This window comes from Phaseolus vulgaris, chromosome 6, assembly GCF_051622355.1.
Source record: "Phaseolus vulgaris cultivar YP4 chromosome 6, ASM5162235v1, whole genome shotgun sequence".
Lineage (NCBI taxonomy): Eukaryota > Viridiplantae > Streptophyta > Magnoliopsida > Fabales > Fabaceae > Phaseolus > Phaseolus vulgaris.
Genome location: NC_143503.1, coordinates 3,205,583 through 3,225,248, shown reverse-complemented (window position 1 = coordinate 3,225,248; position 19,666 = coordinate 3,205,583). Strand labels below are relative to the sequence as shown.

At 40.8% G+C, this 19,666-nt stretch overlaps 1 protein-coding gene across 4 annotated transcripts; it reads left to right on the top strand.

Annotated features, from left to right (window-relative positions):
• The first annotated feature begins 3,839 nt into the window (after positions 1-3,839).
• Positions 3,840-10,004, top strand: LOC137830952 (Rubisco methyltransferase family protein). Of its 4 annotated transcripts, none has more exons than XR_016521381.1 (12): positions 3,840-4,311; positions 6,285-6,448; positions 6,805-6,888; positions 7,032-7,089; positions 7,197-7,250; positions 7,693-7,764; positions 7,847-7,919; positions 8,184-8,356; positions 8,781-8,883; positions 8,954-9,085; positions 9,229-9,351; positions 9,641-10,004. XR_016521381.1 is itself a non-coding variant. In XM_068638383.2 (12 exons), the coding sequence occupies exons 1-12, from the start codon at positions 3,964-3,966 to the stop codon at positions 9,725-9,727; spliced, it is 1,479 nt and encodes a 492-aa protein (XP_068494484.1). In that variant the 5' UTR covers positions 3,840-3,963; the 3' UTR covers positions 9,728-10,004. The 4 variants fall into 4 exon arrangements, 2 of the variants coding, with proteins under 2 accessions (XP_068494484.1, XP_090159307.1); XM_068638383.2 differs by having other exon boundaries at positions 7,847-7,927; XR_016521382.1 differs by lacking the exons at positions 8,781-8,883; positions 8,954-9,085; positions 9,229-9,351; positions 9,641-10,004 and adding an exon at positions 8,673-8,698 and having other exon boundaries at positions 3,849-4,311.
• Positions 10,005-19,666: the final 9,662 nt, after the last annotated feature.

Below are 19,666 nucleotides of genomic sequence, written 5' to 3'. Positions count from 1 at the left end.
TTTTTGCTTTGTGTTTTGACAAACTGATTTCTTAATCAAGTAATTCTCGAAGTAATTTCATTCTTGGCTTAAATGTTTTCAAAAACCCTTTTTAAACCATTCACCCCCTCTAGTTTAAAGCCATACATTCTAACACAAATGACGTTGTTATCGTTCATGTCGACCAAAAGGTAGCACGAGAGTGTTATGTTGCAAGTCTGAAAGTCGAACCAACCAATCGACTCTGCTACTATGAATTACCGCGTGGAGGATCTCACGAATATAGAAGAGGACGGTCCCCAAGATCACGAGGACCGACCAGAGAACAATCTAGGCAACTAAGGTCTCCCTGAAAGGAATATATGGTTGCCTTGGTAGACCTTTATGCCCGATTGAATGATGCTCGTATTGGACCTAGTAAGGACCTTCGCCTATTACCCTTACGTGATGAAGAGCATACAACGCACATAAGGACATCCTTAAACCCAACCAATAGCAAATTAGTAAGTTAAACACTTACTGAAAATCCTGATTTATTTGTCTATACGACCTATGATATGTTAGGGGTTAGTCCGGACGTTATCACACATCACCTTTCAGTGTATAAAGAGGCACGACTAGTCGCCCAGAAGAAAAGAAAGATGGGTGAAGAGAAGCGCAATGAATCACACAACGAAGTCGACAAACTTGTCAAATTTGGCTTCATTAAAAAAGCACAATACACCATATGGATGGCAAATGTAGTCATAATTAAAAAATCTAATGGTAAATGGAGGATGTGCGCAAATTATACCGATCTCAACAAGGCTTGTTCGAAAGATGCCTACCATTTTCCAAGCATCGACGGGGCGGCCAGTCACCGTGTTTTGAGTTTCTTAGATTCATACTCTTTATATAACCAAATCTAAATGCACCAAGAGACAAAGAGAAAACAACTTTTATGGCCAACTACTATAACTTCTACTACGAAGTCACGTCGTTCGACTTAAAGAATGTTGGAGCAACCTACCAAAGACTGATGGACCAAACTTTCAAAGGGATGCTCAACCGAAACGTCGAAGTTTACGTTGATGACATAGTTGTTAAATTTGATTCATGCATAACATATCCAAGATCCCAAAGAAGTCTTTAAAGCTCTCATAAATCATGGTATTCCTAGGCTTCATGCTCATCCATCATGGGATCAAAGAAAATCCAGAAAAGTGTAGGGTTATTAATGAAATGAGAAGCTGAGAGAATACAAAAGAAATTCAGAAGCTTATTGGTCGGTTTATTCAGATTTTTACCAGAATTAGCAGAAAAGATTAAGCCCATCATCCAACTTTTGCAGAAAGCAGCAAAATTCAACTAGACACTTGAGTGTGAAGAAATCTTTCTCCACTTGGCAGTTTCTCCGGTCATACAAAAATTGGACACCCAACAACCAATTATTGTATATCTGGCAATATTAGATGAAACAGTTAGCGTGACATGAAGTTGAAAAAGAAGAACGACCAGTTTATTTCATTAGTTGAGTCTTACACAGTGCAGAGGTTTGTTATCAGGTGATTGAAAAGGTACCCCTGACTGCAAGAAGGATGCAAATGTATTTTCAAAAACACCACATTGTAGTCAAGACCGACTATCCTAATATGAAGATCTTAGTTAAACTTGACCTGGTCGGACGAATAGCGGTTGAGTTATCTGAATTTCACATCCAATATGAACCAAGGGGAGTAATCAAATCCCAAACCCTAGTTAACCTTATGGTTGAACTCAACCTTAAACCAATCGAGGATGAAAGTCTCCAATGGATCTTACATGTGGACTGCTCGTCCAATTATAAGTCGTGCGGAGCAGGGGTATCCTTGAATGCCCGAGCGGTATCCTCATTGAACAACCATTGAAGTTTGACTTTAGAACATCAAACAATTAGGCAAAATATGAAGCCATCTTGGTCGGGCTTACTTTAGCACATTAGTTAACTTGATGAATGGATTCTCAGCTAGTAGTCAGACTATTTAAAGAAGAATTTGAAGTAAAAGAGTCTTTACTTTAAAAGTGTTATCACCTTGTTATGAATTTGATGTTTAAATTCAAGAAGGTTCAAATTAAACACATATGATGTGAGCATAATGTTAGAGCCGACATGCATTCAAGGTTGACGACTACTAAAAAGAAAGGGTTCCATTGTTCGGTCATCTACGTAGTTCTCAAGAATCCTAGTGTCAACACGAACGAGTGCATGACCATTGGTGAAAAAGAAAAATGGATGACACCCATCAAATGCATATAGAGAACGGTGAATGTGGACCACAAGAGGAGAAAACAATGAGGCAACAGACCGCTCGATTTGTCCTTCTTGGTTGTAATCTCTATGATCGAGAGTACACTCTTCCGTTATTAAAATGTATTTCAACAGATCAATTCGACTATGTCATGCGAAAAATACATAAGAGTGTATGTGCTAGTCACTCGGGAGCACAAATTGTGGCTTCCAAAATGGTTAAAAAATTATTTTGACAATGTTTGGTTGAAAAACAGTCATTTTGAGTTGGTTTTATTAGTTTGCCACTTAGGCATTTTTTGCGATTTTGATGACTAATAAGGTTTAGTTCGAGGAGTGATGAAATTTTTACCTCAAGATTTTTTTACCCTCTTCATGGGAATACATTGAAAGGTTTGGTGAATAAATCGAGTAATCGTGAGTTGGATTGCAACTTAGATGATTTTCGTGTGAAAAATGATGAAATTTTGACCAAATGATTTTTTAGTCTATTCATAAAAAACACCACATATGAGTAAAAAATGATGTTGGGAAGGTTTGGTGAAAAAACCAAGTCATTTTTATTGATTGTACACTTAGGCAATTTTTGTGCAAAGAATTGTGAAATTTTGACCCGAAGAATTTTGAGTCCTATTGATGGAAAAAGATCACTAATGGATAAAAAAAGATTTTGGGAAGGTTTTGTGAAAAAACAAAGTCATCTTGAATTGGTTTTGGTTGGGGTCATGAAATTTCGACCTCAAGCTTTTTTAGCCTTCTTCATAGAAAAGATATTTGAAAGGTTTGGTGGGAAAACCAAATAATCATGAGTTGGTTTGCTACTTAAATAATTTTCGTGCGAAAAAATCATGAAATTTTGACTATAAGTTTTTTTGCAATGTTGATAGGAAACAACCACAAATGGGTAAAAATGATGTTGGGATGATTTGGTGGAAAAACCAAGTCATCTTGAGTTGATTTTGCACTTAAGCAATTTTCATGCAAAGAATCATGAAATTTTGATCTAAAGGATTTTGAGTCTTATTGATGTGAAACAACCACAAATGAATAAAAAATAATTTTAAGAAGGTTTGGTGAGAAAACAAAGTCATCTTGAGTTGATTTTGGTTGGTTTGTTATTTAATCAACTAGTTAAGTTGAGTAAAAGGATCATAAAAATTAGACATCAAGCTTTTTTTATCCCTTTTCATGCCAAATATGTTTGGATGGTTTGCTGCGAAAACCAAATAATCATCTATTAGTTTGCAACTTACAATATTTTCGTGAAAAAATAATGAATTTTTAACTTAAAAAGTTTTTTAATCGTATTGGTATGAAATAATCAGTAAGACATCGCGTCATTTTAAGTATAGTTTGTTCTTAGACAATTTTTGTGCAAATAATCACTAAATTTTGATAAAAGAGTTTTTACCCCTGAAAAATAATCACAAATGAATACAAATTAATTTTAATTTTTTTTAACGATGATAAAACAAATTTAAAATTTTCTCTCTCTTTCTTTTTAAATAACAATATGTTAATTAATGTGGTCTATAATAACGTGACATTTTAGATGATGAAATAAGTTTTAATTTTTATAATTTTAAATTGTATATAATTTTTTAATTTTTTTTCAGTAGGTCTAAGCGTGGTAGCAAGCAATTAGTCACCACCATTCCTCTCTTCAAATTTGAGTTGATCAGATAAGGTTCTGTTTGGCGTCCTTGTTCTTCTCGGCCATGGCCGAAGCTTCAACAGTCACCTTCTTCTCCACTCTCCTTCCCTCTTTCCGCCCCCACGCCCATGTGTCTCACCGTCCCCTGACCCTCCCACGGAAGCTCCAGGTTCGCTGCTCGGTGTCCGCCGGTGCGACTCCCCAGAACGCAGTGGCTTGGGGATGCGAGATTGAGTCGCTGGAGAGTGCGTCGGCGCTCCAGAGGTGGCTGTCGAAGTCGGGGCTTCCGCCTCAGAAGATGGGGATAGATAGGGTGGAGGTGGGAGAGAGAGGACTTGTGGCTTTGAAGAGCATAAGGAAAGGGGAGAAGCTGCTCTTTGTGCCTCCCTCTCTTGTCATCACTCCCAATTCAGTTACCTCTCTCTTTCAATTCATTCACCCTTTTTCAATTCAAATTTGTTGACACATTCACTAGTAATCTTTGGTTGTTACCATCACTTTTGTTTTTTCAATTGTTTAACCTTTTTAATCAAATTTGTTGGCACATTCACTAGTAATCTTTGCTTGTCACCGTCATTATTGTTTAATCTTTTTTATTCAAATTTGTTGGCACCTACACTAGTAATCTTTGGTTGTTACCATCGCTATTTTTTTTATTCAATTGTTTAGCTATTTTTTTTTTCATAAGTAGTCATGTTATATATGTAGTTGTATAGAGTTTATGATTTAGTTTCTAAACTTTAAAAGTCATTCATTTTAGTCTTTATGGGTCTGGCTGGACGGACTTTTCCATAAGCACTTTTAGGGGAAAAAAACTAGCTTATAGATGTTCATTAGCAAATTCATAAATATTCTCTCATATTTTCTCTAAGTTTTTATTTTTCAACTCGTGTCTAAGCAAATTTTAGCTTATGTTAAAGCTCGTTTCTGTGTCTATTTTTTATATTTTTCTTTCCTAAAAATGTTTATGGAGAAGGTTGTCTAAACATGCCTTATATGTACCCTTTTAATCCCTTTTTAGGACTTGTTTGGACCATTTTCTCCTTAAACACTTGTGGGGAGAAAAAAAAAAAATATTAAACGAGCTTTTCCATAAGCTAAACTAACTTATGCACAAGTTAAAATTAAAAATGTAGAGATGTTATGTGGAACTTTTAAAGATTAGTTTACGTATAAGCTAATTTTAACATATAGAGAAGCTAATTTCAAGTTTTTTTCTTATTTTTCTTCCTTGGAAGTGGTTTTAGAAAAGTTCGTCTAAACACGTTGTTAGTCTCTATTTATAACATTTTTAATCTTTTGAAGTCCCTTCTAGTTAAACTCAGCCACTAAAAGAGATTAAAAGTAGTATGTATAGAAACTAAAAAGAGATTATTTTTAAGCGTAGAGTCATAGAGTCTTCTTAAAGATTATTTACTTAAGTATAGGAATAAAACGAGTAATTAAACCAAAAAAAATTGTAGTGGCTGAAGGTTCTCTGCTATGTATGCAAAATGTATGGGGGAGAGTCATTGTATGCAGTCTTAGAGCGGCTGTTTCTGGATTTGAACCTATGACCAACTGGCCACCAAGGTAAGGTGCAACTTTACTGTTGTGCCACGCTTGCTCTCTTGAAATTATCCATTTATAATGCTATTTAACAATAAGTAAGAGTATGTAATAATTGTGTAAAGAGTATTTACAGTATTATCTAATCGGAAACCTCTTAATCTGATAAGTTTGTTGGCTTTTACCATAATTGTCTTACAAGTCACACCAACAATGACTTCTAATTGATTGACAATGTATATAAATTAAACTCACACAATTTCAACAAAGCTTAAAATAGACATCGTTCACAAGTGTTGGGATATTAAATAAAGATATCTTAATATGAATATAACAATGTTTTATATCATTTAACTTCTTCCTAATTTGTGTGCATATTAGCCTTAGACCTCAATAGATATGGAACGGTTGTAGCTAGTTATTTGGATAAAACTGAGATAATATGGTTTGTCAATTAAAGTTTCCTTAGTGGAATATTTCATCTCAGAAATTAAAATTGGTGTACATTATGTCCAATTTTGATTGAAGAACAGTGTCACAGTATTATGGTACCGTATTTGAGTTTTATCCAAATTATATATACATACTGTATTGTCAGTTCAACAGCATAAATAAGTTCCAAGTTCTCACTAAAATTTGATGCCCTATAAATATGAAGAACAATCTTAGTTGATGTGCATTGCTTGTTATTTTTATGTCTTCTGTTCACTGAAATGTTGTTTTTACTGATATTGGAAATGGAAACTTTTCAAAACTTGGTTGGTTCAGTAAGTGAATCTAGGTATGGTACTTGCTAATATATCTGATTGGTGTGTTTGTGTGTATTCTGGTTGGTAGGAGTGGAGTCACCCTGAAACTGGTGAAGTATTGAAAAGAAATTCAGTGCCAGATTGGCCTTTGCTTGCAACTTACCTCATAAGTGAAGCTAGCCTCATGGAATCTTCAAGATGGAGCAATTATATATCAGCCTTACCTCGTCAACCTTACTCGCTTCTTTACTGGTAGATGAACTGTTCTTATCTTTTGACAGCTTGTCTGGGAAGGATGAGATAAAAGAATATTAATGAGTGAGAAAAGGAAGTTAGGGTTTGAAATGTTTAATAACTTTGCTAAGGACAAAATGATCGAAATGAATGAGGAGATTTTCTTACAATAATTTCTTCAATCTAAAACTTATCAAAAAATGAAATAAAATGAAGACAATTAGAGCATGTCGTGTTTAGTATTCAAACATTATAATTCTTCTAAAAGTATCATTTTGATTTTAATATACAATTGTATGTGGTTTATGCATTACTGTTTTCTTTTCATTCTCCTCTCTTACACCTTTACCAGTGGAGCATTTATGTCATTTCAGGTCCCAAGCAGAACTAGATCTCTACTTGGAAGCTTCGCAGATTAGGGAGAGAGCAATTGAAAGGATTAATAATGTTATTGGAACGTATGGACCCATTGTTTGTACCTTTTATTTCTTCTGGGATTTATTTTGTCACCTTTCTTTTTGGTAGTTAGCCCCATTCTAATGTGTTTTCTTGATTGAATAATCCTGTGTCTTGCCATAATCATTTCCCCTTCCTTCTCTAGATACAATGATTTGAGGCTCAGAATATTTTCCAAATACCCTGATTTATTCCCTGAGGAGGTGATTATCTTACATTAAACACAGCGTGGAAGTTAATAGTTCAGGAAAACTAGTCTTCTGTTTCAGCAAAATACTGATTATCTGAATATGTTATGTGTAACTTTCAGGTGTTCAACATTGAGTCCTTCAAATGGTCATTTGGTATTCTTTTCTCCCGCTTGGTGAGTCAACCGGGTCGTAGGTGAAATGAAACCAAATTAAATTCCATCCTCTTCCTCTTCAGCACAACACAATTATGGTTACTAAGAATTTTCATATTTTCTATATAACTTACACACACAGACTATGCCATACGAATTCATAACAGAGCTGATTTTGAAAGAGACTTGAGGTCCAAAACTAAACAACAAATGCTGAAATGTGTCAGGTCTGAAATAACAGTTCCCAAAATTGCAACATTTGAAAAGTAATCATTGGGAAAATAAATAATTATATTTGCAATATTTGTTCAATTCAAAACTAACTTAACTTTCTTTTCTGTCTTCTTTATTTGTAATCTACTTTTTAATCAATTAATTTGTGGATATTTGGTTGTGCTGTTTCATAGTTAAGACAAATGGTTGTTTGTTGGAACATATCATTGATATTCTTTGTACCATGCAGGTTCGGTTACCCTCAATGGATGGACAGGTTGCCTTGGTTCCTTGGGCTGATATGCTAAATCATAGTTGTGAGGTATGTTGTTTCCCCCAAAAATATAGATTCCTCAAACTTCCTTCATGGGACGTTTAATGATGATTTGTTTTAACTGATCCAGGTGGAGACATTTTTGGACTATGACAAGCAATCAAAGGGAATTGTCTTTACGACAGATCGGCCCTATCAACCAGGTGAGCAGGTAAACATAAATTGGCAGATTTGAATTTGTTAAATTAGATAAACTTTTTCAGAAAACAATAGTCCAAGTAAATGGATACAAATTCCTTTTTCCTTGAAAAATTGCACTGTGCTACATGCATGAGTAAAACAATTAAGCCTCTGCAGTTTGCAATATTTCCTCAAAAGTAAAATATTAATTGATTGGAGTAGTATTTGGAAAGTAATTTGTTTTAAATTTAGGGATTGCAATTGATTGCCTGCATGAAATTACACAGGTGTTTATTTCGTATGGAAAAAAATCAAATGGGGAGCTTTTGCTATCTTACGGATTTGTTCCCAAGGAAGGTGGCAATCCCAGTGATTCTGTTGAGTTGTCACTGTCACTGAAGAAATCCGATGCATCCTACAAGGAGAAGTTAGTACTGTTGAAGAAATACGGATTATCAGCGTGAGTACCTAAAATTTCATAACTATACCTATATGTATAAGGATGAAGTTCCTTGTCTTCTGGTCTGGTAAAATTAGTAGAAGTTCTATCAAAAGATTCACTGCAAACTTTGTATTGATTGGCATTTTTCAGCACATTTTTTATTTCACTCAGGACTGAGGTATTTCCAAAATATAATTTTCTATGTTGTTGAAAACATCATAAAATTTGTACTTACCATCTTTTTAGCATGTGAATTACTTTGTAGAATTCAAAACGGCCATGGCCGTTTGTTGCATACCTTTTTTCCTGATTAGCTTAGGACTTACTTTTTCAGATGGGAGACATTAATATTTCTTTCTGAGCTGGTATGCCCTTGAGATAGCTTTCTGAAATATACTTGTAATTTAACCGGTCACTAACTTCTGTGTTCTATTGTTATCAGATCTCAGTGTTTTCCTATACAGATTACTGGTTGGCCATTGGAACTATTGGCTTATGCTTATTTAGCTGTCAGTCCTTCAAGCATGAGAGAAAATTTTGAAGAGGTCTGATACTAAAAATCTTTGAGAATTTTCTTTAGATGTTATATAACCCTATGAGTGATTCTTTTAACAGATGGCTGCTGCAGCATCAAATAATACCACCTCCAAGAAGGATTTGAGATATCCTGAAATAGAGGAGCAAGCATTGCAATTCATACTAGACAGCTGCGAGGCAAGCATATCAAAATACAACAAGTTCTTGCAGGCAAGGAAACACTTTAATAAGGAAGCTTAATGTCTTTTAATCGCCATAGTTTAAAAAGTTCATTTATCAAGTTGTGAGCATCAAATCCTAGATCTTTCCCTTTTACCTGCATGGCAATCAAGCGCTGAATATGTTTCTGGCAGGCAAGTGGATCACTGGATTTGGATGTGACTTCTCCTAAACAACTCAACAGAAGGCTCTTTCTGAAACAGCTAGCTGTGGATTTGTCTAATAGCGAGCGAAGGATTTTATTTCGGGCTCAATACGTAAGTTTATAAGCATACATTTTTAAATTTATCCATTACGTAATCCATGTCACAGCAGTTTTTTAAAGCTAAAGTTAGGAACTTGGTTGTATTGTAGCTTCTTTAATCACCCATAGCTTGTTTGATGTACAACCGTTTCTTCTTCACTTTCCACAATAAACCTCCAAGTCCAGATTAGGTTGATACATTCGTTTGTAACTTCACAAATCAACAAAGATAGCACACGACTCTTTCACAATATAATACATGCTTTGGACTAATTCTGGATGCCTTTTAATAATGATTGCAGATACTGAGAAGAAAACTGAGAGACATGAGGGCTGGTGAATTAAGAGCCCTAACAATATTCAACGGTTTCCGGAAATTTTTCCAATGAGGACATTCACTGGTGCATTAGTTTCTGCCCTGATTATCCCTTGCTTTTAAAAAAAAAAATCTTTCTCACCCTTGAGCATGATGAACTTTGGTATCACCTAATTGAGAGAAACAGGTCCAGTCTTCAATAGTTATTCATAAATATTGGAAAAGCAAGAGATGAAATAGAAAAGGGAGGAATAATTGTAAAATAGGCTTGTTGTGTATCCATTGATCCAAATATTTTCCTTTTCTTTTTTGTTGTTTATATTTTCAATGTAAAAATCTTGTTTTGACCAGATTAGGTTTTTCCTATGTGGGGCCGAGTTTAGGATGTAGCCTCTCTGGAAAGTGATGGAAAATAGGAGACTAGAAAAGAAAAAAAAACAGAGAGAGAAATAGAGTAGAAAGTGAAAATATTTAGTTTAGGAAAAAGAAAGTGAAAAAAAATGAGAAATGAGTGAAATTTTTGGAATTGTGATTGATTTGAATTTTTTTTTTTTTAAATTGTTAGTTATTTCTTATCATAACAATTAACAAAGTACTCCTATCTTAACAATTAAAAAGGGTTAAATATGATACAGGATAAGTAATCACTTGCTATGCATTGAGACAAATGAAACACACTCGTGGGTCTTAAAGAAACATAGTTGCTGAAATATAATAACTAAGAATAATCCATACAATAGTAATAGTTACCAAATAGGAATGGCGACATTAATCCCTGTATATAAAGAAAGTGGTAATCACAATTGTAAAAGTTTAATAAAATCAACCTTTCGGTCATCAAAAGATTAACCATGTACGAAAAGCAAAGATGTTAAATTGCAGTAATCCAAGCTAAACAAACTAGCAAGGTCACCGGCAAAGATAACATTAATCTATAGGGAATGTTTTACTCCATAGCGTTTTAGAGTTTTTTCTCAAAATCATTAACTTTTTTAAGAACGTGCCATGTATGGACCTAGAGGGCGTCCTCCTCTTCTTCTCACTGACTTCGTCTTGATCTTGGTCTCAAGTCTCTTCCGGATGTTGTATTTAGACGGGTCTTGATCTTGGGGACGGGGAATGGTGGTATCTATAAAAGGTGTTTGGACGCTCGAAAGTTAAAAGTAATAAATGTGTACCTTGGTTTGACTGTGGTCAACTTATTTAGAGAGTTGTTTTAGACATTCACAGCAACGTGTCTAGATTAGTACATATATCATCGTTAATCCCTGTATTAATATAATAGGGTACGATTTAATTAGTGTAACACATACTTAAACAAAATATTGTTTTAGGTGATCGAGGTGTACTTGGACACATTGTTGAGGTCAACATTGGATGATGTATGGTCTAGACCTTTTTGACCTTATATTGGCAAGGAGTGCTCGGGGCCTCGATCCAAGCATTTTTGTATGGTCAGCTCGATTTTTGGGCAAGTATGGATCCAAAGAGTGGACCATGAGCTCGACCCAAATGCTGGTAAGACAGCTCAAAAAAGATAGTTGAAATAGAAGGAATATTCTGATTGTTTATAATACATATGCTAATTAAATACCAATAAAAGTTGTTGGGAATAAAGTAGTTAGCACCCGAGAATAAAGGTGCATGTGAATATAATGATTTATTGTTGATAAGCACCCGAGAATAAAGGTGCACGTAAGTCGTATGTTTTTCTGTTATGATTATATGCTTTCTGTTGAAATTATATATTTTTTAAACTGTCCCATTAACATTTGTGATTGAGCCTTCCGACGTGATGAGAAACACCAGACAAGACCCGTTGGGATCCAAAGGAAGTGATGCCCCCACCTTACAACAACTCATGGAGGCCGTGAGGGCCCTCCAAGAGGCGAACGAATAATATCAAAGAGAGCAAGAGCGAGTCCAAGAAGAAGCCAAGGCCGAGCAGGAGTGGCTGTGAGCAGAAGCCCGAGCAGAGCAAAAGCTCCTTCAGGATCGTCTAATGGCAGAAATCGAGGCCTCCCGGATAGTTATGGAGGAACACGCGCAAACTAATGAGGAGTTGCACAAAACTAATGAGGAATTGTGGGAAAGCCTGCACTGACGTGATTGACGTTCCACTAGGGAACGTTCTCTGAACTTGTAAACTAGAGAAGACCCCAAGCCATTTTCGTAGCAAATCATGGATGAGCTCGTTCCACCTCATTATCTCACACCTAAAATTGCCCTTTTCTCTGGTGTAGAAGATCCTGAAAATCATCTCACGACATTCAAGGCTCTAATGATCATCTTGTTGAAGAAAAGCTTTGATGACTCCAAATCTCCATGAATTGCTTGAAGGCTGATTGTAGCTTAGTTGGATGTGTTATGGGGTAGTTTGAATTGGTTAATTCACTCTTAGTTTGAATCCAAAAGCTGGTTTAATTCAAATCCTTTTAAAAGAGTGTTTTATAAAGAAGGAGAAAAACAACCAGTTGTTTTATCGTTTCAATCGGTTGTTCATACTTAAGGTTTTTGAGATTGGTTTTGGCAGATTTGAACTTGGTTGACTTTGCTATCAAACCAATTCAATCGGTTGTTTCGACAAAACAACCGACTGTTTTTTTAACTGTCTTAACAGAATTATGTTAAGTTTGTTAAATCTGCTTTAAATGATTTGAAAATGATTTGGCTTCTACAATAAATGTTTTCAACTGCTAATTGGAGTATAAATGTTCTGTTATACGCTCCTAGCAAAATGCTACAAGATCAGTTTTTGAAATCAAGTTTTTCTCCAAGATTGCTTAAGGCTTTGGATTTTTCTCTAAGAGTGAAGTAGGATTTGCTGTGTACTTTGATTTGATTTGTACTAGGTGTGATCTATCCTATTTCCTCCTTCAATTGTATTTCTAAAAGGAATTGTGTTCACAGAGTCAGAGGGTGTTCTGATTTGTGGTGTGATTGTGTGTGCCAAAGGAAGTGTGTGTTCTTGAGGGGATCAAGATCACTTCTTTGGTGGTTGTGTGTTTGTAATCTAGTTTTTGATTACTTAGTGGATACCCAGAGGTTTCTGGGAACTAGATGTAGCTCTTGGTATAAGAGTGAACCAATATAAAATTGCTTGTGTGATTCTTTCTCTCCCTTAACTCATGTATTTGTTTTTAGTTGTTTTTATTCACTACTGATAAAAACAACCGGTTAAATCGCAGAAACAACCGATTGAATTTCTGGAATTCAACTAAAACTGTTTTCTATCTTGCATTCTTTGATTCCTTTGGCTGTGATTCTTCTTTGATTCTCTTCATACCTTCAAAACTTTTGAAAAACATTCAAAAACAATTCACCCCCCTCTTGTTTAAGGCCTACAATTCTAACACATCTATAGAGGATTGGATGTCATCCGATGTAAGATGCTCATGGGTACTTTTACAGGAACAACCCTTTAATGGTTTAGTAGAATTCTGAATGGCCACATCGCCTCTTTCCTTTAGTTCTCCAGGATGTTTAGAGAACAGTTCTCGGCTAATAAGGTCAAATCCCCGAAGTTGTATGACCTTTTCAGTGTTAGACAAAGGAAGGGGGAGACACTAAAAGAATATCTGAATAGATTATGTGCGGTCACGGTAAGGCTTCAAACACACGATGAAGAGGTGATGATTGTCGCCTTTGTACAAGGGATGACAGTAGAACCGTTCAGCAATTAGTTGATCATAAATCCAACGTAGACATTTTTCAATGTACGCGAACGAGTTGTCATCCACATCGAGGCGGAAGAGGTTGTACTAAGGAAGAATGGAAGCGCGCGCTCAAAGCAACCTAGGCCTCGATCCTTAAGGGTCCACGAAACCTCCGTTGAGAAGAGAACGAACTCAAGGTACGTCCCATACATAGCCAAGAGAGATGAGCCCAAGACGAAGGCCAGGGAAGGGACAACAACCAGGCCCAAATTTCGAGTATCCTATAAAGAGATCTTGAGCACGCCAGGGGTAGTGGATAAGCTAATGTTTGGATAAACCCCAGAAGACATATTGGTTCTTGGGATCGCGAAAAAATGTTTGGTGCGATTTCCACCGAGCATTTGGGCACAACGTCGAACGATGCATAGCTTTAGGTTTCCAATTGGCTAGCCTGGTCAAGGATGGATTCTTGAAGGAGTATCTTGAAGCTAACTAGGAAGAACCAAAGGGAGAAGTTGCTATTAGGGACCAAGCACATGAGACACCAGTCCATGAAGATTTGAATACCATCGGGAGGAAACTCGACCTCCAAACCTAAGCGATACGTGCAAGCAGTGATGTTCTTGGATACAAGAAGACCTAATCATTCTCAGAAGCCCACTCTCTACTTCACGAGTTCTGACCTAGAAGACGTGTTTCCTCACGAGGATGGTACCGCAAGGCGAAAGGTACATAGAGTTTTGGTCGACTAAGGGAGCTCGACCGATGTGATGTTCTGAGGAACGTTCACCAACTTGCAGTTATCCCCTGATCAGTTGAGGCCATACGAAAGATGTTTGGTCAGTTTCATGGGAGATTAGGTAGAAGTCCGAAGGTACGTTGAGTTGAGGACGACCTTTTCTGATGAAAGCGCGGCCAGGACGATTACCATTAGGTACATCGTTATTAGCGCATCTTCGGCTTACAACTTACTTTTAGGGTGACTTTCCCTGAAAAGGTTGGGTGCGATAGCCTCAACCGCTCATATGAAGATGAAGTTGCCTTCTTCTGAAGGAGGGGTGATCACCATAAAGGTCTGTTCCGTCCGGTTGACCGGGACGTCTTCGTGCGTGGCCTCAATCGTCAGCTAAGGACTCCTTCCCACTGAATGCCTGCAAATTTCCTGCAAAAAAGAGGACAAAGAGGCGCCCTAGCGGCCGTTTGCACTCCGACGCTCAAGTCAGCCAGCAAGAAACACCAAAAGCCGTCCACCCACGTATCTGAGCACCGCGTGTGGCACTCTGAAGGGTGGTAAAAGAACTGTGTATATGTGTGTCTGTGTTGTCCCCTTCAGGCAAAAATATTCTCCAGTCACTTGTACGTAATCCTCAAGCACGGGCAAGCAACCAGAGAGTTTCTCCTAAATTTTCCAAAGGTTCCCCCCTTTTTTCCGACATTCTCAGCGCTATTTAAACTGCCCCCAGCATTTAAAGCGCCTTAAAGCGCTTTTAAACTCAAACGTAACGCGCTCATTAAAGCGCTTAATTATGAAACGTAGCGCATTTAAGACGTTGAAACGCTTGGGAGCCAAAATAGTACCTGAATGCCAAAAAGGGAAACTGTATTGAATATCTTTAATTACCTGGCACCTGACTAGAGGGTGTTTCTATTCCGGCATTGCTGTCATACACGTGGAGGGCCTCACGACGCCATGACCCCATCTGGGGGCGTTTCTGCCCATCTGGGGATGTTTCTACGTGTGGGTCCTCCTGCTTGGGAGTGCTACTGCGCTAGGGGTGGCTTTTTGTGTGCCAACTCATGCCCCCAAGTATCTAGCCACTTACTCTGAGAGCGTATCTGCCTTCCTCTCACACCCTGCACCCGGTTATCCTGGGCGTGACCTTCCTCTTGGGTCGTATCTGTCCCGAAGGCGTCTCTGGGGCGGCAGGGGTACTTCGCGAGTCAGGCTGCCCTTCACTGGTACTATTATTATGGCCTTGGAGCCACCTTTTCTTTCTCTTTATTACTTTCCCGCGATATCGGGACCTGAGGCTTTCCCACGACGTCGCTCCCTCCATGGTCTTTCCTACCCATGGGTATCGGGGAACTACACCGTGATTGCCTTGCTTTTACACTGTTTAATCTGGCGACGCCCTCACCAGGGCGACGCCTTCACCTAGGCGACGCCTTCACCTAGGCGACGCCTTCACCTAGGCGACGCCTTCAGCTAGGCGACGCCTTCGCTTAGGCGACGCCTCACCTTAGCGACGTCTCGTTCTGCCTTGGCGACTCTTCCTCTTGGCGTCTCTACATCTGGGCGACACCTCGAGCTGACTTTGACTTTCCTGTTGTTGACTTTGACCTTGACTTAGTCAACGCCCTGATACGGGACGGTACACAACCGAACCCACGACCACAATCAGAGAAAGGCAAAGTTAGTTGCAGGCGTCGCCTCCCCGATACCCACAGGTAGGAAAGACTGTGGAGGGAGACGAGACCGTCAAACGCCAGCGAGTCACTGGCAGGGTGTTCCCCGATACCTATGGGCAGGAAAGACCATGGAGGGAACAAAAACCCCACAGCACTCAGCGTTTTAGACACCCGGGGACGATACGGTGCTGCTTTGGCAGGCCTCTCCTTAGGCGTGGGCGCCGAGTGCTGAAAGATCAAAGAAAGAGCCTTTCGGTATCAGAGTCGTCCCGTGGACGATACGGCACCACTTAGTGAGCCTCTCCATGGGCGTAAGGGTTGGCGAGCGACCTTACCTCATCATACCAAACCGCCCAACGAAGTGTGAGAAACGGGCGGGATACAGATAAAATAAGTAAAGCGTATGAAGGGAAAAGATGAGAACGAGATCGCATAGGCGGAGTCGTATGTGAAAAAGAAATAAGGACAACCATGCGAGTGTCCCGAATCAATAACAAGAGTGTGGATAGTTCAAAGAATCACAAGTTTTTGGCAGATGAAATTAAAAAGCGAAGGTAAAGAATGAAGAGTTAAGCTTGAAGAGGAAGGTGGCGGATGAGGGGCAGCAGTTCAATCGTTCAAATCCATGGGCACGACCTTCCCGTCGACTACGTGGTGTGTGGGGTCACAGTTTAAAAGGTTGACGCCGGGATTCTCGCAGGACGCCTGGGACAGGGCTTCTTGGAACCCCTCCTCGAAGGTGCCCGCCATCTCCTGGATAAGGGAATTTTTCTCCTTCTCCAGCTCCTCAATGGCGGCGTCTCCGGAGGCCACCTGTTTCTCCAGAGCCTCTTTCTCCACACGAAGCCGGCTAACCTCGACCTGCAGCTCGTCGTAGTCAACTCGGAGAAGGTCCATAGCTTTGGCCTGCGTAGCCATTTCCTCCTCTATCCGTTCCACCTTGGCAGTTTGTTCACAGCAGCGGTCCTTCAGGTCCTTTTGGGTTTCCGCGTCTGCTTTGACCAATTCCTGAAGACCCGCTACCTGTACTTGGAGAGCGACTTCACGAGCGTAGAAGTCAGCCTGGAGCTCCAAGGCCTCTGCCAATTTCCTCTCAGCCTCTGCCCTGGACTCTTGTGCTTGTTTCAGAGAGGAACAATAAGCCTCGTTCTGGCGTCCCAGGGCCTTCATCTCCTCCTCCAGGGTGGTTGCTTTCGTTTCCAAGGCCTGGAGGGTTTGGGTTTGCAAGACAGCGTTTCTGGCCTGGGAGCGCCATTCAAGAGCCACCGCCAAGAAGGCCCCCAGATAGAAAGGCATACCTTCCCTCCTGTCGGTACTTTCCGGCATAGTCCCGCCACTGAAACCCCTCATCAGATGCATGATTGGAGGGGGAATGGCAATGAAGTCGGGGGCGGCAGCATCGGGAGCCGGGGAAGCAGTGGTTTCTGGCGGCGGCAGAGGCGGCGCAGATTCAGCACCTTCGCCCCTTTCCTCTTGGAGAATCATAGGAGGGAGTGAGGTTGCGCTTGGAGGGTTGTCCATAAAGGGGTTCCCTCCCTGCGGCGGCGTCTCTACCAAAAGAGGAACCCGCGCGGATTTTCTCCTCTTAAAGGGTGCCACGCCTCCTGATTCCTCATCATCTGACAGAATCTCCAAAACCCTTTTTCCTTTGTCAAGGGGGGTTGGAGCCGGTGACGAGGCCGCAGCTAGGGGCACAGCGGCGATAGGCGAAGGGGAGTTGGGAGTTGGAAGCACGTCAGAGCCAGGAGGAGACGTCGGAGATGGGCTAAAAGCACCTTCAGCAGTGACTGGCGGCGGCGGCGTCAGAGCCGGCGGGAGAATCGGATTGGCAGTAGGGCTGGAGGAGGCGCCTGCCTTGGCGGCACGAGCCTCCTTCAGTGCTTTCGCCAACATCATTCTTTTGGAAATGCCCATCACCGATCCTACACCAAGGCAGACCAAATAGCAAGGATTAGTACTAAAATAGCTATGCGAATTCACGATACGCGAAGAGACGTGAAATGCAAGTAACATGGTACAAGTGTAAAACAAGCATAATAGTATGGGGAAACAAACGATCGATAGCAGGCTGTTCATAGCAAGAAAGATGAGGGGAGAGCCCCTTACCAAAATAGGTGGTCAGGGCGTGGGCATTGTACTCGCTAGCGACCAGCTTCAAGGTATCAAAGACGATCCCCAACCCCGCCAAGGCTTTGCTTACCTCCCTATCGGCGGGGGATAGCTCTTCCAGGGTTTTGGCCCTGAGCAATTTGGGGCGTTCCGTCCAGTAAAGGGGGAAGCCATCCAAAGCTGTGGGATCATGCTTGGCGCAGCACACCCTGAAGAACTTCCCTTTCCAGTTCTTGTAAGAATTCTGGAAGAGGGAGAGGAGGATCCTGCCAGCGATCCCGGAAAAGCTTACCCAGAAGCTTTTCCCCTATTTTTTCACCTCAAAAAAATGCAGGAAGACATCTACGGAAGGAGGAATGCCCAGGTATCCACAAAGAATTTGAAAGCCCCTCACAAATGCCCAGCTGTTGGGATGAAGCTGGGCGGGGGCAGTATTGATTTCAGTAAGAAGCTCCCGTTCGAAGGGAGTGAACGGGAGACGCACTCCTACGTGCTTGAACACGGTCTGGTACATGAAGAAGAAGGGTTTCCCCTTTCTAGGTCTGTCGTCCAAACAAACAGGTTCCCCAGGCCTGCCGGGACGGACGGATATGTGGGCGTCGTGTGTGCGGCAGAAGGCGTTAAAGCTGTACAAATGGGGATCCCCCCGGTGAGCTTCCAGGTCCTGGAAAGAAGTCAGGCTGGTGCATTCACTCAGGAGCTCATCGGAGGCCCAGGGGTAGAAGGCTTTGTAGTTGGACTTGGGGGTCGTAGGGGAAGAATCAGGCTCCGCATTCGCGCGCGTCATGGTGAAAATAGATAGCTGGAGAAAGAAGAGAGGAAAAAGGGTTTAGCAAGTTTAGCCATGGCAAGAAGGGGAAAGAACCCCAGGAAGCGTCACCCACGCAAGAAAAATCAGAGGAGGAAGAAGAAGCGGAGAAATGCAGAAATACGTGAATAACAACAGTCCCAGGCAGTTCAATAAATCAATCTAATGCGACGAAGGGAAAAGGTCGTGAGTATCCGAGATCATACCTTTGCTATTGGAATGGAGGCAGCAGAAGGGCACAGGAAGGAGAGAATCGCAGTTGCAGAGAAAAAAGGTTTTCGAAGGCGATGAACAGTGCGGAGTTGCAGAGCGAATGAATGTAACAGTAGGGTGAGCGCGGGGTTTGGAGTAACTTAAACGTTACATTTCGCAACTCAAGAGGCGCTAACCTAGGGCCGTGGGATCGTGCCACGCGTCAGAGGATCAATTGTTCAAAGAGAAGCGCGAAGGTCTCTAAAGGAGGTCCGCGCGATGGGCCACGTGGTGCGCGATAAAGGGTAGCCCAAAAGGTGTAATCATCCCCATTGCAGGGAATGTCCAATCGGTCATTAAGAATACCCCTATGGTTCAGATAATGTCGCGTCAGTAATTCGAAAATTTGCTGAGTCAGCAGAGAATGACACGTCATCAAGAAAGCACGTGGATGGCGGGGGCAAGGCTTTAGTCTTTGCGCTGAAGACAAGTCTTCAGCTTAAGACTGGGGGGCTTGTGTACCGTCCCGTATCAGGGCGTTGACTAAGTCAAGGTCAAAGTCAACAACAGGAAGGTCAAAGTCAGCTCGAGGTGTCGCCCAGATGTAGAGACGCCAAGAGGAAGAGTCGCCAAGGCAGAACGAGACGTCGCTAAGGTGAGGCGTCGCCTAAGCGAAGGCGTCACCTAGCTGAAGGCGTCGCCCAGGTGAAGGCGTCGCCCAGGTGAAGGCGTCGCCCAGGTGAAGGCGTCGCCCTGGTGAGGGCGTCGCCAGATTAAACAGTGTAAAAGCAAGGCAATCACGGTGTAGTTCCCCGATACCCATGGGTAAGAAAGACCA

Coding starts and splice junctions, on each gene's coding strand:
- LOC137830952 (XM_068638383.2), top strand. CDS start 3,964: ATGGCCGAAGCTTCAACAGTCACCTTCTTCTCCACTCTCCTTCCCTCT. Junction 6,449..6,804: donor CCTTACTCGCTTCTTTACTG/GTAGATGAACTG, acceptor ATGTCATTTCAG/GTCCCAAGCAGAACTAGATC. Junction 8,357..8,780: donor AAGAAATACGGATTATCAGC/GTGAGTACCTAA, acceptor TATTGTTATCAG/ATCTCAGTGTTTTCCTATAC.